Source organism: Scedosporium apiospermum, assembly GCF_000732125.1.
Source record: "Scedosporium apiospermum strain IHEM 14462 chromosome Unknown SEQ_SAPIO_0132, whole genome shotgun sequence".
In the NCBI taxonomy this organism is placed as follows: Eukaryota; Fungi; Ascomycota; class Sordariomycetes; order Microascales; family Microascaceae; genus Scedosporium; species Scedosporium apiospermum.
In genome coordinates, this window is record NW_015971833.1 from 2,046,339 (window position 1) to 2,072,348 (window position 26,010).

At 51.1% G+C, this 26,010-nt stretch overlaps 4 protein-coding genes across 4 annotated transcripts; 2 read left to right on the forward strand and 2 right to left on the reverse strand.

The window, feature by feature from the left end:
- Positions 1–1,021: 1,021 nt before the first annotated feature.
- Positions 1,022–2,766, forward strand: SAPIO_CDS9288 (Cytochrome P450 3A31; the record flags this gene model as incomplete). Its single annotated transcript, XM_016790723.1, has 3 exons — positions 1,022–1,066; positions 1,156–1,291; positions 1,364–2,766. The coding sequence occupies 3 exons, from the start codon at positions 1,022–1,024 to the stop codon at positions 2,764–2,766; spliced, it is 1,584 nt and encodes a 527-aa protein (XP_016640026.1).
- Positions 2,767–3,437: 671 nt separating this feature from the next.
- Positions 3,438–4,479, reverse strand: SAPIO_CDS9289 (uncharacterized protein; the record flags this gene model as incomplete). The annotated part of the gene is made up of 3 exons (XM_016790724.1): positions 3,438–3,869; positions 3,950–4,182; positions 4,323–4,479. 3 exons carry the CDS (start codon positions 4,477–4,479, stop codon positions 3,438–3,440), a joined length of 822 nt encoding a protein of 273 aa, XP_016640027.1.
- Positions 4,480–6,512: 2,033 nt separating this feature from the next.
- On the reverse strand, positions 6,513–7,689 carry SAPIO_CDS9290 (uncharacterized protein; the record flags this gene model as incomplete). Its single annotated transcript, XM_016790725.1, has 2 exons — positions 6,513–7,426; positions 7,497–7,689. The coding sequence occupies 2 exons, from the start codon at positions 7,687–7,689 to the stop codon at positions 6,513–6,515; spliced, it is 1,107 nt and encodes a 368-aa protein (XP_016640028.1).
- A 1,197-nt stretch (positions 7,690–8,886) lies between these two features.
- On the forward strand, positions 8,887–26,005 carry SAPIO_CDS9291 (uncharacterized protein; the record flags this gene model as incomplete). The annotated part of the gene is made up of 9 exons (XM_016790726.1): positions 8,887–9,069; positions 9,118–9,387; positions 9,500–10,385; positions 10,453–10,811; positions 10,901–15,191; positions 15,278–15,613; positions 15,707–18,660; positions 18,720–20,510; positions 20,573–26,005. The coding sequence occupies 9 exons, from the start codon at positions 8,887–8,889 to the stop codon at positions 26,003–26,005; spliced, it is 16,503 nt and encodes a 5,500-aa protein (XP_016640029.1).
- Between the last annotated feature and the right edge of the window lie 5 nt (positions 26,006–26,010).

A 26,010-nucleotide genomic window follows, 5' to 3' on the forward strand; every position in this document is an offset into this window, starting at 1 on the left:
ATTCATGGAAAGTCCTGTTGCCTTGTAGTTAGCACAGCCCAGCTCCAGGTTCTGTAGACTTATCTTACTACAAGTATAAATAATACCCACAAATCCCTCGCAGATCAAGACGAAGAGCCCCATAATCATCTCGTTCCTTTAACACTGCCTCGCTCGAAAGAAATCGATAATTGCAGTAGTAATAGGATCTATAATAATCACGACACTGGCCTATGTGCGGAGGAAGGTTGAACGCTTGTCTGAGAAGATTTTCTAGGTGGTCGATGCAGCACTGTCACCAAAACTCGGGGTATCATTCTGGCAGTCCAGATTGATCGGGTGGTAGCGGCGAAGGTTACGTGGCGGGGCGTGGTTTCGTTCTACTATCCAGTTCCTCTCCTCGTTATCCTCTATTATTCTCTTTCCCCTTTCTCTGCGCCACCTCTCGCACTAACAGTGTTTCCACAAGGGACACTTTGATGCGCCCAAGAGGACCTCAAAGCCAACAAGGCGGGGTACTTACAATCAAACTGGGAATTACTTTGTGATGGTGCTTACTATTCCAATAAAACTCGACAACATGTGCGTCAGTCCAGGACTTTCTTGCATCTTTAACCCAGAGCCGCAATACAGCATCGGACGAGTTTATTCCTTCCGATTGCCGTATCTGAATGACATCAAGCGGGTGACCCTACGGTAGCGTAGGATCGTGTATAATAGTAGTAAGAATGCATGACAGGAATATTTCAATCAAACCGCATGCGCCACAGCAGCCAGAAACCTCGTTCCATGAAGCTCACGGAGCTCGGGGGCTTGGCGGTTTGGTTTGCAAGAATGCGAAGTCTTACTGTAATACTTGCCGTCATTTCTCTCCCTCGGATGGACATTTGAATTGTTGATAAATGCACAAAGGCCACTGTCAAAACACAACGTTAAACACCAAGTACCAAATAACACATATTTGATCAAGCAAGGATTCTAATCTGGCATTAATAATTCACCTTCACCTCTAATACTGAGAGCACGGCATCGTGAAGCCACCATGTACTTCATTCTTCTCGGGCCGGCGACCGCCGCATTACTCTATGTAAGTGAAAGAAGATGCACCTTATTAGAATGCTAATATAAGTAGTGATAATCGAGAAGCCAGTATGCTAATCGTCGCTCATCACTTAGATACTTGTCAAGGCAATCTACTCGGCCTTTTTCCATCCTCTCGCCAAGTATCCCGGCCCTTTTATTTCCAAATTTACATTTGCTCGCGCTTCCTACCATGCTTGGAAGGGAGACATCCACCTTGACATGTGGAAATGTCATGAGAAATATGGTCGGTGACTTTGCTACGCAAATCTGTTTCACGGTGGTGGCTGACAGACGTGATTAGGCGACTACGTTCGTTATGGCCCAAACCAGCTCTTGGTCAATACACCGGCTGGCGTACGGGACATCTACGGTGCCAGGTCTCATTCTAAATTTCTCAAGAGCAAGCACTACGACATCATGAGCCACCAGGCCGCCAACACATTCACCCACCGTGGGGGCAAGGACCATTTGCGTCGTCGTCGCATCATGGCTCAGGGCTTCTCCGGCCAAGCTCAGCGCGAGTACGAACCAAGGATTGCCGCCCACGTCGACAAATTTTGCCGTATTGTCCTGCCGGAGGATCACGGGGCGTGGAGTGAACCTCTCAACATGTCCAAGTGGTGCAACTATCTATCCTTTGACATGATGGCCGACATCATCTTTGGTGCCCACTACGATCTTCTTGGAAATGAGCGCTTCCGCTACGTGCCCGAGATGATCGAAAAGAACAACGTGCGCATGGCGGCTCTCGTTCAGTTTCCCGGCTTGTCATGGCTCAGGTTAGACAAACACCTATTTCCCGAAGCCATATGGGCGCGCAACCGCTTTCTGAATTTCGTCATGCGCCTGGTGAAGGACCGCATGGAATTGAGCAAAGGTAATGTCTGTGGTATCTACGGAAAGAGGACAGCAACCCGCAGTGCCACCTCTACAGCCCCGCAAAAGCTTTCGGACGTATACTCCAGGCTCGAACTGGCCAGGGACCCTGAGACCGGGGGCGAGTTCCAACCTCATGAGATTGCGAGTGAGAGTACGACACTCGTCGTCGCGGGGTCGGACACCTCGGCCTGCACTATCGCCTCTGTTCTGTTCTACCTCGCCGATAACCCCGTGGCATACGCCAAGGTTGCCGAGGAAGTGCGAGCTAAGGTATCTTCGCGTAGCGATATCACGGCCGCTAATCTGTCGTCATGCGTCTACCTTCGTGCCTGCATCGACGAGGCCTTACGCATGTCTCCAGCTGTCGGTTCAGCCCTTGTGCGTGAGGTCGTATCATCCGCAGGCACTACCGTCGACGGGCAGTTCCTTCCGGCCGGAATGGAGGTTGGTGTTGGTACCTATGCCATCCACCATAATTCTCAGTGCTTCTCAGACCCGTTCACATACAGACCGGAGAGGTGGTTGGAGACCCATGCCGCGCGCGAGAGCATCGACCGCGCAAGGTCCGTTCTTATCCCCTTTTCCACCGGCATCCGAAGTTGCCTTGGAAAGGGGCTTGCCTACACCGAAATAACGCTCGTGATGGCGACATTGATGTTTTTGGGCGATTTCAAGTTTGCTGATGGCCCGCTTGGACGTCTCGGGCGGGGCACCGAGGGTGGCGAATATGGACGACACCGTGAGAATGAGTATCAGCTCAGAGACCACATTGCAGGCCAGAAGAATGGGCCTTGGCTACAGTTTTCCAGGCGTGAGAGTTACTAGTCGAACGGTTCGGGGTTTTAGGGATTGATGTTTCTGGTCTTTTTAGATTTTTTTCTCCCCTCTGGGTTGGTTCTCCGTTAATTTCTTTTTTTCTTTTTTTTTTTTCGTTTCTCCCTTATCTCTCCACTCTTTGGTCGTAGCAGGAAGATAGGTTGAAGAGACATGATGCTATTTTCGTACCTCCGCGGCTCCCAATCATTTGGACTATTTGCGAACACCTCTGGATGTTTTTATCATTTAAATAGAGGCTTAAAGGACAAAGAGAGACGATTTTATAGACTTTCGGGTGGAAGAAAATTGCATGGTGCACCGCTGAGTGCTGTGTTGTAGCCGTATTGACGTTTCACTTCCGTAAATAGGTCCTTCTACTGGGGACTTTTCATATATGCATTCTTCTTCTACCTTCGTATTTCTTTCCTTTCTAAGCATTCACACTATCTTCGTTTACTGTTTCTTGAGAACATCACGTACTATCGCCTGTTCCGGAGTGCTTCTCAATGCCGGCCCTTAATAAATATTGATATTAACTGGAGTGAAAATAAAAAGAACCAAAGCGCCACAATTTACCAAATACGACAGAGCCCGTGGAGTCCATAAGTCCAATGTGCTGCTTCAAACCGAAATTTCAGTATATGAACTCCGGTCCGATTCTGTAACGATATTTAGACGAGCTAAAATGCCTCTGGAGCTTTGAGTTCCATCGAACTGGACCTCGAGAGCTTGGTGGCGTCCTTGGGGACTAGCCGAGAAGGATCGAGGACCAAGAAGACGCCAACAGCGATGACCATAAGAGAGCCATCTAAACCAATAAAGAACCTTTCGTTCTGCATCAGGTATCCCGTCCACCCTTCGCACAACTCAACTGCCCTGAATATGCTACGGGCGTATATGGCTCCAAGAGAGATGAATAAACCGACGAGAGCAAGTTGATATTGCCTTGTGATTCCCATCGGGTACGATCGGCGCACGAAGTCCAGCGCAAGACCGGCAAAGGCAGTCATGGCGGCTAGTTGGAAGATTACACCTGCGATCATAATATTGGTGCCTACTTGGGGGTCCTTTCTGTCACCTGAAGCCATGGATGCCATTGCGCCACCGACGGCCTATTAGTTTGGATTCACACGTTAGTCGCCAGCTCTGAGGATACAGACGAAGAAAAATGTTTTGTAAGGAAACAACTCACTTGAACCACAAGGGAGATGACATCGCACGTCAAAAATATAATGGTATACATCCTTGCCGAAAGAAGACTCGACCGTCTCCCAAATAGTTTGATTAGGATGCCAAGCAAAACATATAGAGCAGCCGTGAAAAACACCGGCGCGATAATAAGCGTGGTGATTTGGATGAGATAGGCATTTTGGTTATATGGGCATTCGGCAGACCAAGTGCGGCCTCCCCATCCGATCAATTCGGCTACGAATGGTTAACACACGTGTTAGCGGCGTCATCTTGGATGGGTGGTCAACTGGCACGTCAGGCAAGAACAAGCGTACTCAAAGCTCCGATTGCAAGAAGAATCGACGTCCATCGTCGAAAACGAACGACTTGCACACCATGACCCAACAACGCGATACCAAAGAGGGCACAAAAAATGATTCCGGCAATCAAGCTTGGTCGATAACCATATGAGTATGACCAGCCGGGGATAAGATCCTTCTGGCAGTTGTTGGGGTCGCGGAGAGGCTCGGGTAAATATGATAGATCGACCATGGCGGGCGTAAGAGCGGATGGAGGCTTCAAAGAGAAATGTGATTGCGTTCGAGAATTGGGCGGCGTGAGTTTCGAAGCAGCACAGAACAGAAGCAACCGGATTTGAGAATGGGAAGTCCGACCGTTGGGCAGAGTCGAAGAAGAAAAGAGACGAGGGAACTAACAACAATGGAGGAATAGGAATTTTGCAGGATGAGAAGATATATGTTAGGATTCGATCGGCGAAAAAATCTACACCACCTTTGACCTCTGTCACATTTAACTCAACACAAACTTGGTAACTGTAGTAATGAAATGCGAGCCGCCCGCCACCCCCATATCTACAGTCCAGCCCCGACCTATGTTTGAGGCGTAGATGAGCCCGAATCCTTCGGGATCAGACAACACAGTAATACAACCAATGAAATCTCGATTTGGTGGAGTGAGCATGATCGTCAAACCAACAAGGGAGCCTGCGCCTCCATGCAGCAAACAGCAATCCAGCCTGAAATTACGGTGCACTTACGTCCTCACGGACTCCACTCCATGAGCCTCGTACTTCGTACTTCGTAAATGGCGTGGCATTGCGGGGGAAAACAGCGCTTCCGATGTAGAAAGACCATGCAGTCAGGATCCCGGTCGTGGAAAAGGAGGACTGTGATACTGCGGGCGAAAGAAGATTGGGGCGTCATACCTTGTGGCGTCGCCGATCTGGATTGCTTTCGTCGTGCACGGCTTCATCCACTGCTTGGTAGGACAAGGGGGAAATTGGATCTGGAGGGAGTGTTGGTTCGATGGGGCTCACCAGTTCCGCTGGGATCAAAGGGTTTAGGTCCGAAAAATACAAGTCAGCGTCTCACAAAGCAGCGGTTGGGTAGCGTTGACCCTTCTGCGCACCTTACATCTTGGCAGGGGTAGGATAGGTTCCGCCGATTTTGTCAAATGAGATGGAAAACAACGCGTCTTGAAAATAATTGGAGCTTCTAGTGTTTTAGTGCATCTTCGTTAGTAGAGTCGATCCCGTCCTCTGAAGTACACGCGGTATTAAACCGTAGGTCTATAGGAACCAAAATATCAAGCAAAATTTAGGAAAATTTTAGTAACTGGAAAATTGAGCCAGAATTTCATAATATGAAATTAGGGGTGCGAAATAGATTCTCAAGACCATCCTTTAAATCTCACAGAGAACAGAGAGAGTATCAGGAACACGTGACTTTTGATCTAAAAATAGGAAGAGATTCGGCGTGCTGGAGGAGGATGCACATGATTTTCAGCCCTCAAATCCGGGCTCCTAGTTTGATGTGTGTCGGAGTCTCGGACTGACAAAGTCGAGATCTCTTCGTGGAGGAATGCGGGATACACAGCCCCATACCTTCGTATCTGCACCCGCCCCCAGGATGATAGGAACAAGGGAGGGGGCGGGCTTTATAGTTGTCTTTTGGCAGACGAGCACGTTTCAACAGGATGTGGGTGGTGGTTTGTTGAGACATCAGATTTCGCCTTGCCCACTCCCTCGGTTTTGATAGTAGAATCCACGCATTATATACACTTGATCGTTGAGCTTTGTATTTGAAACTCAAACACGATATACTCTCAATGCACTTTTCTCCTTTGCCTCTCATACGCACACTATCTTCCTTGTCTAACCTTATAACTAGAGAGCAGTTACCTATGTATTTAGTGACATGAGGAGTTATTGTTATTCTCCAGGTGCCATACTTGATATTTGCACCCAAAAAAAAAAAAAAAAAAAAAAAAAAAAAAAAATCCCAAGGACGAAGAAGTCGAACATGTAGAATAAGAAAAGAGGAACAAAAGGGTGTGACAATGTTGGGGATACTCGTCATCCATACGAAAATACACGAACGGCAGGATATATTACCTAAGCTGTAGAAAATTGAAAATATTAGTCCGCCAGATATAATACCTTAATTCTCTTCTCCCTACATGCCCGCCAGTCATTGCCTATCTGAGCTCAACTACCTTCCCTTTAATATCATTACTACCCTGCCAATAACATCGAAATCCTACTCTTTCAGCGTTCCCTCTCCTCTCTATGTACACACCAGCAAACTTCTGCCACCATCAACGAGAGCCTCCCGATGTTCTAAGAGAAGTGCCACCATGTCCGGACGTCTGATCATGATAGCGCGTTGAATTGGCGTATATCCACCAGAGTCGCGTATTTCTATCATGTTAGGCTGGTGCTTGAGCAGAAGTCGTAGGGTTTCAATATCGCCCCCGGCCACGGCAAAATGGAGCAGGGAAGCATCCGCGTCAGGCGACCAGAGCGGGCCTGCGTCTGCCCCCAGAGTTTCGATGCCCAACGAACTCAGGTTCATGGATGCGTCAGGGTCTGGAGATTGAGACCCTATGCTGGGTAATGATGGGAAAGGTGGCGATGGTAGAGGCGCAAGTCCAGGGCTTGCATATGCCAGCGAGAAGCACTCGCCGACTGAGCCTGAATTTGATCCGGAATAGCTGAGGGGCCCTTGGATCTCCGTGCCAAGATGCGTGCTAAGATAGGATGTAATTAATTCTGGCTCCGATTCGAATGACGCGGTATGAGGCGAATGTCCTCTTGGCGTGTTGCTCCGACTGGTCACTTTGGCTGCTTCCGATTCCATAGCATCGATGCTAGACTGGATTCCCGACGATTGTGACCTCGAACCATCCAAGTCGGTGGCAAAGTCGAAAAACATGAAATTCATATCGCTGGGTGCATTCGGCTCAACCAGATCGATAGCCGTGGACAGTGAGTAACTCCCCCAGCCCGCCGCCTCTGAACCCGCTGACGAGCCAGACTCTGCACTATCTGCGCCGTTGTCCATGTCTAACTCAAACAAAACAGGCCCCGTAGAATCTGATTTTGCGGAATCCCTCCTCTGGGGCTTTGTCGTCCCCTGAAGTTTGTGGAGTTGCTTCTTTAGCTTTTCCACCTCCCTATTCTTTTCGCGTAGATTGCGCCCTTATTACAAATGTTAGATTTCATGTGACTGACGAAAACGGATAAATTTACCAAGGAGGTGATCGCGTACGATACGCTCTCTGGGCTAGGCGATTTTGTATCCTTCTCCGCTCAGCAGCGTCGGCCATTGTTCTCCAGTCTTCGTCGGGTCTCATGAGCTTGATGTAAGCCTCGTTGGGTGGACGTCCAGATTTCTTATTGCTAGCCGGCGGGCTTGGACTCATTTGTGATATCGCGGATTTGGGGGATTGAAGTGTGTCCATATTTGCTAGTTCTCGAGAATTTCTTGTAAGGACAAATTCAGTAGGCGACTGCATGGTATGCATGAGATCTAATGCTTGCCTTTCGGGAGCAGGCAGGGAAGTCTAGACCTTGAAATCGTGCATATCAAGTAATCTATATCTATCAATGTCTGAACGTCATCTGTGAGATGCCAACCTCTATCCACCTCACGTCAACCGCTGCGGCGTTGTGGCAATGCCGTGATCTGGCAGATGGAGGATTCAGCATCCGAACGTCTCTTGATTCCTGTTACGGGCTATTGGATTCGACAATACGAGAGGATTCAAGGATTCGTTACTACTATTTTCCGTTTCAGCTCCGAATCGGCACATTTACGTGATGTTGGGGGCCGGAAATGCGCCCGGGCTCTGTTGTCAGCCCTAATTCTTATGTTGTTTCAGGTGTCTTAATGTGGAAAAGAATGTGGCGGGACCCTGGAAAACCAGAAGGCTCTGACTTTCTGAGAGCTCGGGTTGCATTGTGAGGGATGAAGCTGCACCAGGGCTTAAAACCCAAGCCCCATCCCCACGGGCCGACTGCCACAACGGGCCCAACAAGCTTAGATGCCACTCATGACAGAGGCGCAGATCTTACGGGATTGATGCTAACCAACGATGTGAAGATAAAGATATGCAAGGCATCATGCACCACCTTCCCAGCCACTGACAACCGCACCTCAAATCAAATGCGAGCTGTCTTGATCCTTCCAGAATCCCTCAAGGCCGACGGCAGCTCGTACTAGAAATGATACGGGCTGTGGTTACTAAATTAAATCCTACGAGCATGCATCTAGTTAATCTAAATATAGCCAGCGACAACGAGCGAATTGACATTATTATGGGGAAGGCTGGACTGTGAAGAATTATATTGTCCTGATAAGAGCTTGACGTTGCAACATGTCTCCTTTCAATCCCTCAAGAAGCTTCTTATAGCATCCGAAAGCCCTGACGCTGGTAATTGTGAATATAACGCATTTGCTCTCATCACTAAATTATTAAGACCGTTCCATCGCTATTACAGCTTACAATTACTCGGGCATTTACAGCTCATTCTTCCAATCAGCATAGCTCCCAATACATCCAAACCACTTCATCATGGAGTATAGTACCTGTCGATCGCCTCGCACTTGGCCAATTGGCCATGTTTACAGCTTCTGTCGAAGCAAAGGCCTCGATCTCATGGTCACTGTAAACACCGCCTGGGCCATTGTGCTTTGGAGCTATACGGGAGAGGAACGTATCGCTTTCCCATCGCTGAGTATCACCGATGACAGCCAGAAATGGCAGCATTGCGAAGCATCCGTTGACTGGACATCGAAGATTTCCTCAGTGCTTCAACGCGTACAGAGTGGCACGAAGCAGGTAAGTACTTCAACCTCAACCGTCGATGCTGATCCCTTGCATTTGCAGCGCTCTCCTCTCCTGAATACGGTAACCGTGTTCAAGAGCGGTGATCCGTGTTGCACAACCTCCATAGGTGGTCCTCACTTGACCGGATTAGTCTGCGGTCTTCCAGAAATATCCCTCGACTGCGCTGTGGAATTCGACCAAGGCGTTGTCGACAGAAAGCAGGCAGAGAGATTGGCCGCTGCGTTTGCCCATGTTATGGATCTTATCTTGTCAACGCCAGACAAGATGCTGGCCTCGGTTGATATCGTCAGCGACCACGACAAAGCAGAGGTATATATAATATCCATGACCGTTCCATCCCCCAACTCCGTTCCAATATAAATCACGCCCATCAAGTTACAACATACTGGCTTATAGCTGACCATGGATATCAAATAAATAGCTATGGACTTGGAATAAGGCCCAAGCACCAGAGGCTATCAATAGTTGTGCCCATATACTCTTCCAGCGCCAGGTTGCTATGCAGCCGACTGAGACGGCCGTGGACGCCTGGGATGGGTCTTTCACTTACGAAGCACTTGACCGTATCTCTACTCTGATTGCACACCACCTGGTTGCCCAAGGTGTCGGCCCAGAGTCCATGGTACCCCTCTGCTTCGACAAGTCATGCTGGGCCATCGCCGCGCTGATGGGCGTCATCAAAGCCGGCGGGGCAATGGTATTTATTGATCCGGCAAATCCCGCCAACCGCAGGCGAGAAATTATGAGCCAACTCAACGGCGACTATATCCTCACCAACTCGAACCACGCGGCATCCTGGGAGAGCATGGGTGTAAGACCCATCATCATCGATGGCAAATTGATCGACTGTCTGCGAGAATTTGGCGCCTCACCACGTACTGGTGTTTCGCCCGAGAATCTCCTCTACGTCGTCTTCACCTCTGGGACCACCGGTAAACCCAAAGGTTGCCTGATCACCCACAAAGCCTTCCTTTCCGGAGCACTACAGCATGCTGCTAAGTCGAATCTGGGCCCGCGAACTCGAGTCATGCAGCTAGCATCTTACAGTTTTGATGTGAGCGTGTTGGAGATTCTGACTTCTTTGATCTCCGGTGCGTGCGTTTGCACTCCCGATAGCGCGGCAATGACACAGGGGCTCGCCTCTATCATAAACAGCTACCAGATCACTTGGGCGTTCCTCACGCCATCGCTGGTCAAACTCGTCAAACCCTACGAAGTTCCTAGCCTTAAGACATTGATTTTGGGAGGAGAGAAACTTCACAAGGCCGACATCGAGAAGTGGGCTGCACATTTGCAGCTGGTTAACGGTATGTTGCGAGAACAATCAACTCGGCTCTCATTGCCGCGTGTTACCCTTGCTAATTCCCAATGCAGGATATGGCCCATCAGAGTGTTCTATCGCCGCAGCTGGTGATCCCCATCTTACCCCCGATAGCGATCCTGCAAATATTGGCCGGAGTGTTGGCGGGCTTGCCTGGATTGTCCAACCCGATAATCATAACAGACTCGTCCCAATTGGTGCTGTGGGTGAACTCCTCATATCTGGGCCCATCCTCGCTCGTGGGTACCTGAACAATCCGGAGCAGACGGCGAAGCACTTCATCAAGGATCCCGGCTGGACGCAGCACTGGGCCAAAGGACACGCCAGTGTTAGCCATTTCTACAAGACTGGTGATTTGGCCAGGTTTAACTCGGATGGCACGATCCATTTCATTGGCCGCAAAGACACCCAGGTACGTATTTTGCGCCGTGACACATAGTATGCCCTGGCATATCGGGGATACGACTTCGGCAACGGAGACTAATACATCCCGTGGGGCAGGTTAAACTTCGAGGATTAAGGATCGAGTTAGGGGAGATTGAGCACAGCATATCTAAGCACCAACATGCCAAGCACATCGCCGTAAGCCTACCAAAGCATGGCCCGTGCAAAGACAGACTCGTCGCTGTCTTGTCACTCCGAGACTTCTCCAAGGAGGCCAAACCGGGCGCTGCCAACCCTCCTCTTAACATCTTGACCGGTTCGAGGGTCAAGTCTCAGACGGAGGCTATTCGGAACCATCTGGCGCAATGCGTACCTGAATATATGATTCCGTCGATGTGGATCGTCGTTGAAACCTGGCCTCTCCTGGCCTCAGCCAAGTTGGACCGCAAATATGTTCAGAGCTGGTTAGCGGATATGAATGATGATGTCTATCACAGTCTAATTGGATTGGACGACATCCAGACGAATGATGCACAACTCTCTCCGGTTGGCCATACACTTCGCAACATCTTCGGCCGCGTTTTAAACATATCGGCTGACCTTATTCCACTTGACAAACCATTCCTCGGCCTAGGCGGGGATAGCATAAGTGCTATGCAAGTCATGGCCCAGTGCAGGAACTCTGGAATTTCTGTGACAGTCAAAGACATCCTGAGAAGCAGAAACATTCCAGAACTTGCGCTGAGCGCAGGTCGTGTGACGAAATCAACCTTCTCATATGACGAAAAGTTCGATCACCCATTCCAACTATCTCCTATCCAGCGTATGTATGCCAGCAAACTCCGCTCGGTACACGAGGAGCTACCGGAGGTCCATTTTAACCAAAGCTTCTTCATCCGTCTTACCAAAACCATCCCTCGGTCAGTCATCAAAGCCGGGCTGAATGCCGTTGTCTCGAGGCACTCGATGCTTAGAGCCCGTTTCTCGTCGGAATCAGGGGTTTGGACCCAGAGGGTTCTATCTCAAGCAGAAGGATCCTACCGCTTCAAATTTCATGATCTCAGATCAATCGAGGATGCGGGATCTGTTGGCATGTTATCTCAGCGAACATTGGGGCTTAAAGGGCCTGTATTTTCCGTCGATTTGCTAGATGTGGACAACCAGCAATACCTTTTCATGGTAGGGCACCACGCCATCATCGACTGGGTGTCGTGGAGGATTCTCCTTCGCGATCTAGAGACTTTCTTCGCCACTGGTTCTCTTGGGCCGGAGCGCCCGTTCCCATTCCAGAATTGGATCGACCTGCAAGCCGATCATGCTTCTAAACACGGCGATCCGGATGAAGCACTGCCTTTCGAAGTTCCCTCGCCAGACTTCCAATATTGGGGAATGGACGGGAAGCCTAATCCTCTGTCTGAAACCAGTGAAGGGATCTTCACGTTAGACAAGGAGTCGACGGCCCTGCTCCTCGGCGGCGAGCCGCATAGAGCTTTACGTACCGAGACTCTGGATTTCTTATTGGCAAGCTTGTTCTACTCTTTTGCTCAAGTTTTTGATGATAGAGAGCTCCCCGCCATCTTTCGCGAGGGTCACGGGAGAGAACCCTGGGATCCGGCATTGGACGTGTCCGAAACTGTCGGCTGGTTTACAACGATGTATCCTCTAGCCATAACCGCAACAACAGGTGCAGAGGATGCCCTGGTTGCTACACTGAAAAAGGTCAAGGATGTCCGCCACAGAGTGCCCGGTAATGGACGTCCATACTTTGCCTCGCGGTTCTACAACGAACGCACCGCCGAGAAGTTCCAGGATCACAACTCAATCGAGATTTCCTTCGATTATCTCGGACAGTTCCAAGCCCTTGATCGCCCGGAGGCGATATTGAGACAGGAGGTCCGCCCTTCGTTCCTCCCGCAATCTGACGACATCGGTAAGAACGTCGACAGATTGTCTCTGATCGAGATTACAGCGGAAGTGATAGACGGAGAGATGCGGTACACTTTCGTCTACAACAGGCACATGAGGAATCAAAACAGGATCCAAGCGTGGATCGAGGCTACGAAACAGGCATTAAACAAACTTGTTGTGGGAATGCTCACTGCTCCCATCGATTTCACCCTAGCTGACTTTCCCCTCTTGTCGATGACTTACGACGGCCTGAGCAATCTCCTGGAACATCGACTTCCTCAGTCCGGCTTCCAGGATCTAGAGAACATCGAGGACATATACCCCTGCTCACCCATGCAGCACGGGCTCCTGGTTAGTCAGAGCCTGTCTGGTGACGGCGTTTATGAATACCGGCATCAAATGGAAATCGTGCCCCGTGACAGCTCGAACAACCTTATCGATGCTGAGCACGTCGCCGAAGCTTGGACGCGAGTGGTACAGTGGCACTCTTCTCTTCGGACCGTTTTCGTCGAGAGCTCGGCCCAGGATGGTGTCTTCGATCAACTTGTTCTCAGATCCGTTTCTGCCAACGTTGTTGTTGTGGATTGCGATGAACGGGATGTTGCCCATGCTTTCCAGAGCCAAAAGCCGATTTCTTTCCGCAGCCAGCAACCACCGCATCGTCTAACTATTTGCCGCGTCGCTGTTGACAAGCTCGTCTGCCAACTGGAGATCAATCACGCAATAGTTGATGGGAGCTCTATTGCAAATATCGTCCGCGATCTATGTCTAGCCTACGAAGGGGGGTTGACTATACAGCCACGCTTCAAATTTAGCGACTACATCGCGTATATCAAGAGCAAACCCGACGTTGGGGCAAGGGATTTCTGGCGACAACAGCTCAAAGGCCAATTACCGTGTCTATTTCCAGCACTGGCCCCCCTCGAAGGCCCCGTCGGTGGGAAGGCAGTGGGCCAATTCGAAGTTGACATTAGTCTTTCTGCGGAAGAAGTGAAGGCCTTCTGTGAACGATCTAATATTACGCCACTTAGTCTCTTTCAAGTAGCCTGGGGAATGGTCTTGAAAGTATACACCGAGTCAAGTAAGGTCTCCTTTGGATACCTATCATCCGGCCGAGATGCCAGTTTGCCCGGTATCGAGAACGGAGTAGGTGCCTTTATGACCATGCTGGTGTGCGGTCTCGACCTTTCCGAATGCAAGCTCTCCGACGTGCTCCAGAAAACCGCTGAAGATTTTATCAAGAGCCTGCCTCACCAATATTGCGGACTGGCCAATATACAACGCTCTCTTGACTTGGGAAACAGTCCCTTATTCAATACTATCTTGTCTTTCCATCGGGATGATGATGTTCCCGAGCTGAATGCTTCAGGGATTGCAATTAAGAGCCTTAAAGCTCACGACCCGACCGAGTATGCATTGAGTCTGGACGTTGGGCTTCTCAAGAGTACCCTCGCTGTCACGATGCAATTCTGGACAGATCATTTGACGAGGGAACAAGTTCGCAGTATTGCTAGCGCATTGGACAAGGCACTCAGCACAATCGTTCACCATCCCGACATCGATATTGGAGAGGCAGAGCTGGTAAGCCAGTTTCACGTCGACAAAATGCTGCAATTCAACGGCAACGGGGAGCCTCTCCCCACGTCTAACCGTCTCGTGTTCACCGACATTGAGAAAAATGCACGCATCCAACCGGAAGCTGAAGCTATCTGTGCATGGGATGGCTCATGGACCTACAAAGATCTTGACGATGTTACGACTCGTCTTGGGCACCACCTTCGAAGCGTAGGCGTTGGTCCAGAAGTTATCGTTCCTTATGTGTTCTACAAATCGGCTTGGGCCGCTATAGCCATGATTTCCATCACAAAGGCTGGAGGGGCATTCGTCGGTCTCGACCCGACTCACCCGCGTCATCGTCTGGAGAATCTCGTGGCTGATGTCAACGCAACGGTGATCTGCGTTAGCCCCGAGACAGCTGACCTCGTCAAGGGGATGGACCGAGTGAAAAAGCTTGTGGTTATCGACGCGGATTTTGCTCGTCGGTTGCCAACCAAGGATGGGCCTCCATGCCCCGAGGTGAGGCCGTACAATCTATCATGCGTCGTCTTTTCCTCGGGGACAACTGCGAAACCTAAGACTATTGCCCTTGAGCATTCGTCCATGTCAACTATGGCAGACTTGTTGGGTCCTCCCTTCATGTTGGATCAAAACTCCCGCGTCTTCCAGTTTGCAGCCTATCCCTATGACGTCTCGAATCACGATGTTCTGGTAACCTTGCAGCGTGGGGGGTGCGTGTGCATTCCATCGGAAGACGAACGGATCAATGACCCGGGAAGTGCCATACAGCGATTGCGCGCTAACTGGGCAGCCCTGACAACGACTGTTCTCAAGTTATTGCATCCCAAACGGGTTCCATCCTTGAAGTTCATTAGTTGCGGCGGGGAGCCCATGGACAGAGAGACGGTTGAAACTTGGGCCGGAGCTGGGGATCTGGTGAATGGTATGGCGACTGAGCTCATTGCTTCCCTCCCACTTATTTATGCGCGCTAGATGCTAATCAGTTATTCTTCTACCTCCCCCTTTCAGGCTATGGCCCAGCTGAAACCGCCGTCACGGTGACTGTCAGCACGCCATTGACTGTTAATTCCAGCTCCTCCAACATCGGGAGGCCGTATGGCAGTCGAGCCTGGGTTGTAGATGTGAGCAACTACAACAAATTGGTACCTCTCGGGGCCGCTGGAGAACTTCTACTTGAGGGCCCCCAACTGGCAAGGTGCTACCTAAACAACCCGGAAGGTACATCGAAAGCTTTCGTTCACAACCCCAAGTGGGCGCAAGCGATGACTCCTGGTTTAAACCGTCGATTCTATAGAACCGGCGATATCTGTCGCTTTAACTCTGACGGTACCCTGAGCATCATGGGTGCGTTCTATTTCTTTACTTTTTCCTTTTGTTTCCCCTTCCCGCGGGGCAGGGTGTTTCCTCTTAAGTTCCTTGCTAACTTTCGAGAAAAAGGTCGACGGGACACGATGATAAAGGTGAATGGACAGCGTGTAGAGCTTGACGAGATCAATTATCAAGTTCAATCTCATCTTGGCAAGAAGGCAGCAGTGGTTGTTGATGGGTTTCCGCTCAAGGCCGACTCCAAGAGCCTGACACTCGCTGCGTTTTTATGTTACCCGCAATCAACGCTGGCTTCAGCGTCCCCGGCCGATCCCCAGTCTCTGATACTAGACGTCAGTGACGAGCTATCACTCCAGCATGCGACACTACGCAGCTCCCTGCAAAGCCGGCTACCAAAGTACATGATTCCCTCCATGTATATCCCAGTTTCCACAATCCCCCCAACTAGAAACGGAAAGCTTGACCGCCGTCGGATCCGCGAAGTGGTCTTGAACCTCTCTGAAAGCCAAATTGCGCGCTACTCGCTTCAGGATATCGTGAAGAGAGAGCCCGAGACGGAAGCTGAGATGGTTCTTCAGGCACTCTGGAGTGAAGTTCTACGCAGGCCCATCGAAAATATTGGAGCAAACGACGATTTCTTCCATATCGGCGGTGACTCATTCGGCGCTATGAAGCTGGTTGCCGCAGCTCGCATGCGCAATCTGACAATCACCGTCCCCGACATTTTCAAGTCCTCGAAGCTGTCGGATATGGCCTTAACCCTTGTCAAGGGAGGGGAGAATGGAATCCTAGGCGCAGACCCAACAGAGGCCAAGCCTTTTGATCTTCTCTCCCATCTAAGCCCCGAGTCACTGCATCGTGTCAAGAGAGAGGTCGCGCAACAATGTGGCGTAAATGATGATCAAGTTATCGACATTTACCCCTGCACGCCGTTACAGGAAGGCCTTATGGCTCTTTCTACTCGCCTCGGCCGGGGTGCATACAAGGCACAAAAGGTGTTCCGCTTGACGAGTAACGATTTTGATACCTCTCGCTTCAAGAATGCATGGAACAGGGTTGCTGCGTCAGAAGCGATCCTCCGCACGCGGATTGTCAACACTAATGACGCCGGGACACTGCAAGCGGTTCTCGATGGAGATCTCGAGTGGTGTGAAACGGATGAGAGCCTCGACACGTATCTCGACAAGGACATGAAAACTCCAATTACGTACGGTGGTCCACTTTTGAGACTTGCTCTGGTCAATAACCCCAAGGAGCGCTACTTCGTGTGGTCTGCCCATCATGCTGTATATGATGGGTGGAGTGCTGCGATCACGTTTGACCAAGTTCAACGTGCTTTGGCCGATGACCTACGTCTACCCAAGCACGTCCCGTACAAGGAGTTTATCAAGTACTTCTCCGAGAGGAATTCGAGTGAGCAGAGGGCCTTTTGGGAGTCTCAGTTCCCAGATGAGAAGGGCATTCCAACAAGCTTCCCGGCGGTCCCTATGGGGTATATCCCCAAAACTCATGAAACACTGAGAAGCCGAGTTTCAGCCAAGGTGAAGGGCCTTACTCCCGAGGGGGGGAATATTACTGCCTCAACCGTCCTTCGCGCGGCTTGGGCCTCCGTCATCTCGAGATACGGCCAAGCCAATGACATTGTTTTCGCAGTGACTTTGTCTGGTCGCACCGCGCCAGTGCCCGGCATCTCCAGTATGAATGGACCTACCATCACCACGGTCCCCGTCAGAGTTGAACTCGACGTCACCGGCGAAACAACTATCCAGCAATTCCTCTCTACCTTGCATAGCCAGGCCACATCTATCATGCCCTTCGAGCAGGTTGGGTTACAGAACATTCGATCACAAGGGGAAACCGCGCGCGCCGCGATCGACAATATTGCAAACTTGCTCGTCATACAACCTTCAACTTCGGATAGTAATGAAGAAAATTTCGATGGTATGGAAGTCGTCCCCAGAAACCTCGACGAATTTGACAGTTACCCGTTGGTAATGTCATGTTGCATGAGCGACGACGGTACCACCGACTTGGAGGTCAAATATGACCAGTCGATCATCCCGAGAACACAGATGCAGCGAATCATCCGTCAGTTCGACTTTACACTTCGGCAGATGTGTAGTAGCAGTCTGAACACAAGACTCAGAGAGATTGGTGTGGTTAACCCAGGGGATTTGAACGAAATCATGAGATGGAACGGCGCGCTTCCAGAGACAATCAACGCTTGCATCCACCACGTCGTCGCCGCCCGCACCGAGAAGAGACCAGGTGCTCACGCCGTGTGTGCCTGGGATGGTAACTTCACATACAAGGAGCTAGATCATGTCTCTGTTAAGCTTGCATCTCACCTTCAAAGCCTGGGAGTAGGCCCCGAAACCAAGATCGGCCTCTGCTTCGAGAAGTCTAAGTGGAACGTCGTCGCCATGCTGTCTGTGTTGAAGGCAGGTGGCGCATACACCCACTTAAATCCCTCATATCCCGCTTCTATGATGGAGGGAATTTTGGGTGATCTCGGCGCGAGAATTGTCGTCTGTTCGCCTCAGCATGCCCCGCTACTAGCAGGAGTCGTTCCGGACGTTGTGATTGTAGATCAGAACACCATTGACCGACTTCCAATTCCTGCAGATCCTGTCAGATCCTCCACACGCCCTGATAATTCAGCCTTCGTCGTCTTCACCTCCGGCTCAACAGGAAAGCCAAAGGGTGTAACGGTTGAGCACCGCGGTTTCTGCTCCATGCAGCATTATCAAGCACCACGATTGACAATAGGGGAGAAGACAAGGACGCTCCAGTTTGCGGCCCACTGGTTCGATATATCTAACGCAGACACCTTCATCACCCTGATGAGAGGAGGGTGCGTTTGCGTTCCTTCGGAGGAAGAAAGACTCAGTAATCTTGCCGGGGCTATTAACAAGTATAAGGTCAATTGGGCTACCATGGTGCCAACCGCCGCCGCAATACTCAGGCCGGATGAGGTTCCTAACCTTACGCACCTATCCCTTGGTGGGGAGGCCATACGCCCCGACCTGTACGAACGGTGGAGTCGCCGCGTAGTATTGATGAATGTGAGTCCATCCACCCCACCCCTTCTCTGTAAAGGGTACAACGCTAACATTATCAAAAGTCCTACGGACCGGCCGAGTGCAGTGTCTTGACGACCATGGGAAGCCTGGTGCCCGGTGTCTCACCTCAGAACATAGGAGTAGGCCTAGGCTGCCGAACGTGGATTACTGATCAGAGCGATCACAACCGACTAGTGTCCATTGGCTGCATCGGAGAGCTCTGCGTGGAGGGACCCATTGTTACAAGAGGATATCACAACAATACCACCATCACGGCTCAGGCCTACATTGGCAATCCGGAATTCGCGAAACGGCTAGGCATTGACGACATGCGCATATACAAGACCGGGGACCTAGTTCGTTACGAGTCTGACGGCACTTTGTTCTATATTGGACGCAAAGACGGCCAAGTCAAGATTCACGGCCAAAGAATCGAGTGCGGCGAGGTCGAACACCACATTGTGGCGAATGGCTTCCCAGTTGATGCTGTTGTCGTGGAAAGAGTCTATGAAGGCGGGGACGAGGACAAGTCCGCTTTAGCAGCCTTTATTAATCTGGGCTCTAGTGACAGCAAGGAAAAGAAAAAGGAAGACTTTCAGCTGTCCACTGAGCTTTCGGCCGAAGAGAAGCGTCGCCTACTCGACCTGCGTCTGGCTCTGTGCAACGTCCTGCAGCCTTACATGGTGCCATCTCTCTTCATCGCCCTGAGAGAAATGCCGCTCACACAGACTGGCAAGAGAGACCGCAAGACGCTTCGGCAAGCGGGCGCCCATCTTTCTCCAAGCCAGCTTGAACAATATCGCCTTGTGGGCGCAGGTGTCGAAGAAGACCACCACGGGACAGTTTGCTCGACGGAATCGGAACTGCTACTACGGGCTCTCTGGGGTGAAGTACTTGGTCTTTCCCCAGAGTCTATCCGGGCAAATGACAACTTTTTACAAAAGGGCGGTGACTCCATTCGAGCCATTGCGCTCTCATCGGCAGCTCGCCGGGCTAGGAGGTGCCTTACGGTCGGAGACATCTTCCGATACCCGTGTCTGCACCAAATGGCAACGCGTTTGGAACGTGATGGAACTGATGTGGACCAGCCAATCCTTCCATTCTCCCTCGTCCGCGAAGACGCTGCCACGATAGTCAATCATGCTGCCGAAGAGTGCGGTGTCCAGAAGGACATGATCCAGGATGTTTATCCTTGCACGCCTCTTCAAGAAGGGTTGATGGCGATTTCAACGCGCGTTCCTGGCGCTTATATTGCGACTCGAATATTCACTCTTCCCAAATGTGTCGATTTAGATGCGTTTAAACGAGCCTGGGAGAAGGCAGTGGACATGTTCCCGATACTGAGGACAAGAATAATTTTAGGACCACATTTGGAATCTCTCCAAGTAGTCCTCAGTGAACCATTGGGCTGGGGTGAAATTAACGGTTCCGTCAAGACCTATTTGGCTCAATTCGGTCTATCTCGTGTCGAGTACGGACAGCCGCTCGCCTCATACGCCATCTCCACTCGATCACGCAAGTTCGTCTGGATCTCTCACCACGCCTTGTACGATGGATTCAGCGCCGCGCGGCTGCTCTCTACGGTCGAAAAGCTCTACCGTGGGGAGCCGGTCCCAGTTGGTCCGACCTTCACCAAATTCATCCACTATCTCGCAAACATCGATGCAAGCCAGTCTGATGCTTTCTGGCGTGAAAAGCTGAGCAGTGGCTCGCTCTCTAGTTTCCCACATCTCCCATCGGCTGCGTATCAAGCCCAACCGAACTCAGAGTTCATCGACTCATTCACCATGCCACACAATAAGGCAACCGGCATTTTAAAAGCAACCATACTGAGAGCTGCATGGGGCTTGGTTGTAAGTTGGCATCAATTCTCCCTCTATCTTTGTCCTTTGTGATTCTAATTTCAGATCGGCAGACTGCGAGATACATGGAAAGCAATGATATCGTCTACGGAGAAACACTCTCAGGCCGCAATGTCCCTGTTACAGGGATCGAGGACATGATGGCACCAACCTTCACCACCGTGCCCATCCGGATACAGCTTGATCATAGCGAATCTGTGGGACAGTTTTTGAACCGCGTCCAAGAAGATTCTGCGGCCCTAATTCCTTTTCAACATCATGGCCTTCAATCCCTCAGGCGCCTAGGCTCCGAAGTATATGGCTCATTGGAGTTCAATAACCTCTTTGAGGTCCAGGAGGGCTCCAAGAAGAACCAAGACGATTTCCTTGTTGAGGTTCAAGACAAGCAACTCCTGAAGGGTTTCTTTGATTCGTATGCTGTCATAATGGAGTGCGTCATTGGGGATGATGAAACAGTTACTGTTGAAGCTCGATACGATGACACTGTTTTAAACGCCTGGCAGATGGAGAGATTATACCGTCAGTTCAGCCACGTCGCCCGGCAACTCTGCACGGGGAACGCTACTATGCTGCTCTCCGACATTGACATGATCTGTCCCGAAGATGTTTCAAAGATCCAATCTTGGAATGAGAAGGACGACATGCAGTGTGTCGAGTCAACTGTTCATGAAGTATTTGCTGAGCAGGTCCGCCTTCACCCTCAGGATACGGCCATTTCGGGCTGGGATGGCGATATGACATATCAGGAACTCGACGATCTTTCCACGAATCTCGCCAAGTCTTTGGTATTACGGGGCGTCAGGAAAGAAGATATCATTCCCGTCTGCTTTGAAAAGTCAAAGTGGGCCATTGTTGCGGCGATGGGCGTTGTCAAGGCCGGAGGAGCCGTAGCTCAGCTAGGTATATCCCAACCACTGAGCCGGAGTCGGGAGGTTTTGGAAGACACCAACGCTAAATTTGTGATCACGTCACGACAACAACAAACGTCATTCAACGGTGTTATCGATACGGTGGTTGTCGATGAACAGGCCATCCGTGATCATATGTGTCAGGGGGAGGCGAAACTACCAGAGGTCACGCCTTCGAACGCGGTGTATGTGCTCTTCACTTCTGGCAGCACTGGCCGCTCCAAGGGCATAGTAGTCGAACACCGGAACCTTTGTACCAGCTCCAGAGCCCATGGAGTCCATTTAGGTATCAACCGGGGCACTAGAGTTTTCCAATTTGCCGCCTACACCTTTGACATCAGCTGCGCCGACATCTTCACCACTTTACAGCGCGGGGCAACGGTCTGCATTCCTTCGGAAGAAGAACGGATCAACGATCTTTCCGGCGCAGTCACGAAATATAAGGCGGACTGGATGTTTTTAACACCTACGGTTGCGCAAATGGTTTCTCCCGGTTCGGTCCCTACACTCCGCACCCTTGTTCTGGGTGGAGAGGCACCGACCGAAGAAAATATCAAGACATGGTCTGACAAGTTGAGACTTATTCTCATCTGGGGCCCGGCAGAAACTACCATATACGCCACTGGAACACCTCCCACAACTATGGAGACATCGCCAGCGCGACTTGGAAACACCATGGCGTGCCACGTGTGGCTCTGCGAACCTCAAGACCACAACAAGCTTACTCCTCTTGGGTGTGTGGGAGAAATCGTCGTCGAAGGCGGTTTGGTATCCCGCGGCTATTTGAATGATAAAGTCAAGACAGCCGCCTCGTACATCCTGGACCCCGAGTGGATCACCAAAAAGGGGTTGGGCGATAGTGGCGACAAGCCTCGTCGCATGTACAAGACAGGTGACCTCGCCCGCTATGATGAGGATGGCGTCCTGCGGTATGTCAGCAGGAAGGACAATCAGGTCAAGCTACATGGTCAACGCCTTGAACTAGGGGAGGTCGAGCATCTTATCCTAAAACATTCGCATGTTCGTCACGCTGTGGCTCGGATTCCTCGTGCCGGACCATTGAAGGACAAGCTCGTGGCCACCTTAAGCTTCCATCGCCTCTTAACACAACCCAACAGTACCGACACCGACAACGAGCATTTCGATGGCAGTATCACAAAACTGGTTCCATTGAGAAGTCTCGAGGGAGGAGCCGGAGACGTTGATGTTTCCAACATTCGCCAAGATTTGGAAGATCGCCTTCCCAGCTACATGGTCCCTTCTGTATGGATCAGTGTCGAGGCCATCCCATTGAACATGAACGGGAAAATTAATAGGAAAACTGTCAATGAATGGCTGGAAGGACTGGGCCAGCAAACTTATGAGCTCTTACTCCAAGGTAATGCAGATGGGGATGTTCGCACGCACCCATCGACCCAGGAGGAGCAAGTCTTGCAAGGCTTGGTCAGCTCGGTCTTGAACCTTCAAAGCCCCAGTCTTGGGCGCTCTTTTCTGAGTCTAGGGGGTGACTCTATTACTGCCATGCAGCTCCGAGTCAGGGCTCGAGTACAGGGAATTAATCTGACCATCCAGGATATTCTTAAATCAAAGAGCTTGATGGCTCTAGCCGCAAGAGCCCAGGCTACCAGTCCCGACTTAGCTACGCACTCGCCGGAGCCTGCTGGAGCGCCATTTGGACTGTCCCCCATCCAGAAGCTATTCTTTAACACAGCTCAGTCAACAAAACACTTCACCCAGAGCTTTGTCTTGAGGATAAACCAAAAAGTAACAGCACAGCACCTCCAGACAGCCATCGGATCTCTCGTGTCCCGCCATTCAATGCTGCGTGCTCGATTTAGCCAGGCTTCCGACGGTACATGGGTTCAAACGATCATATCTGAGATTGAAGGGTCATACAGCTTCCGAGTGGACGAGGTCAATGGACGGAGCCAGGTGCCTCAAATCCTGGAGAAACGCAACGATCTTGACATGGATATTCGAAACGGGCCTCTTTTTGCTGCCCACCTGTTCCAAATCACCCAAGAGAAGAACGAGCAGTTACTATTTATCGGTGCTCACCACCTGGTAATCGATTTGGTATCATGGCGGATTATATTGAATGATCTCCAAGAACTTCTTACCACCGGAACCTTGTCGTCGGCGCCCCCGCTTTCCTTCCAGACGTGGCTGCGTCTACAGCAGGAGCACGCCACGTCACTCAAGACGAATGAGGTCTTGCCCTTCAAGGCCCCGGCTGCCGATTTTGTATACTGGGGAATGGAGGGTCGGCCTAACGTATTTGGCGATGTCACCACAAAAGATTTCACTTTGGACGAGACCTTAACAACGAAGTTATTTGGGTCTAGCAACTTGGCGCTCAACACCAAGCCAGTGGACATTATCCTGGCCGCCATCGTTCATTCGTTCCATGACGTATTCTCTGATCGGCAGATGCCCCCAGTGTTCTGCGAGGGCCATGGACGCGAGCCATGGAACAACGACGTTGATCCGAATGGTACTGTGGGCTGGTTCACGACGATAAGCCCTGTTTACCTAAGTTCGCCTTCGCCGCAAATTGTCGAAAATGTGCGAATGATCAAAGACCTGCGGCACAAGATACCTGGTAACGGAATGCCGTACTTCAGCTCCCGCTTTCTGACAGAAGACGGTCGACAGGAGTTCGGAGATGATTCTCGCCTCGAGCTGTTATTCAACTACCTGGGACAGTATCAACAGTTGGAAACGAAGGATGCATTCTTCAGCCAGGTTGATTTGGCCGGAGATTCGGCTGCTCTAAATCAAGTTGGTGGTAAGCTGGAGCGGTTTGCTCTTATCGACATAAGCGTGGTTGTCGCTCATGGTCGGGGCCGCGTCGTCTTTACCTACAACAAGAACATGAGCCACCAGGACAAGATCCACCAGTGGATTACCTTAGCGCAGGACGCCATAATTCGGGCTACCGAAACTCTGAACTGCATGAGCCGGAGGCGGACCGTCAGCGACTTTCCCCTGCTCCCAGGCTTGGACGAGGCGAGGCTGGCCACGGTCGAGAAGACCCTCGCTGAGGGCGGAATTAATATGAACAATGTGCAAGATATCTACCCTTGCACGCCCCTCCAACAACACATGCTCGCCAGTCAAGAAGAGAGTCCGAAGCGAGGCCTGTACGAAGTCGACGTATTTCAACAGATCCTAGCCGGACAAACAGGCCCCTTCAAAGCCGCAATTGATGTCAAATCACTACAGCAGGCGTGGCGAAAGGTAGTGAATCATCACGCCATCATGCGCACCGTCTTTATCCCTAGCGCTTCGCGACCTGATTGCTATGATCAAGTCGTACTCTCATCCTATGACCCTGACATTCCCGTCATCACCTGCGCCGATGAAGGCGATCTACGGGACCGCATCAAGAGCTACAAATCTCTCGGCAATCACTCCAGTGCTAGAAATACTAGCGAGCAGAGACCTCACCAGCGTTTTACGCTCTTCGTCACGGCGGACGGCAGGAAAGTCGCGTGCAAGCTCGAGATTAGCCACGCGCTCGTGGACGGCATGTCAACCACAATCCTGTTCCGCGATCTGGTCCGCGCGTATGGCGGACGACTTTCCGCCAAATCGGGCCCTGCCCCATACTTTGGTGATTACGTCGCCTGGCTAGAGAAGCAAAGCACGCCCGCCTCTGTAAGTTACTGGCGCAACTTGCTCGCTAGCTCCTCATCACGCCTGTTTTGCACCGTGTCCAGACCTCGAGGTGAACATAGGTCGCTCAACATTACTCTCAATCCCGCCCTCATCGCAGCAATCCCAATCTTCTGCCGGCTCCATGGCGTCACGATCGCGACCTTCTTCCAGACTGTTTGGGGTCTCGTGCTGCGGCAGTGTGTCATGCGCTCGGAAGAGGTGCCACTCTTCGGGTACATGACAGCGAACCGGGACGCCGCAGTACCCGGAGCCGAAGACATGGTCGGGCCGATGACGAGCATGCTGTTATGTCGGACTAAGTTCGACCCGACCACGCGGGTGGGTGAACTCTTGCGAAGGACACAGGGCGAAGTCTTGGAGGCAATGCAGCATCACTCGGGGTTGGCGGAGGCCCTGCAAGAGATGGAAATAAATGATTCTGAGACCATTCAGTCGAGAAATGGGAAATTGGCGCTTTGCAATTCCGTCATGAGCCTGCAGTACTTGGAAGCAGGGCCGAGTATCGGCGAAGATCGCAGAGCGGCCACGGCACCACCAAGAATGAAAAGGGCCGACAATGCACCACTTCGCATCAACAACACAAAGAAAAACGCAAATCTCGTCCCCCGGAAGCCGCGAAAAGATACACTCCGTAGCGAGGACAAGCAAATTTCGCTCCGCTTGCTCGGCTACCGCGATCCGAACGAGTACGACATGAGCGTGGGAGTGCAGATCATAAATAACGGAAGTGGAAACGGCAAAACCAACATCGATATCAAGGCCGGATTCGCTTACTGGACAGACGCCTTGAGCGAGGCGGGAGCGAGGCGAATTGTGAGAGCATTCCAGAGATGTGCCGAGGAGCTGAGTGGGAGCAGTGGATTAAGGGTTTGGATGGTTCTGAGGAGGCTTGGGTGATTGGA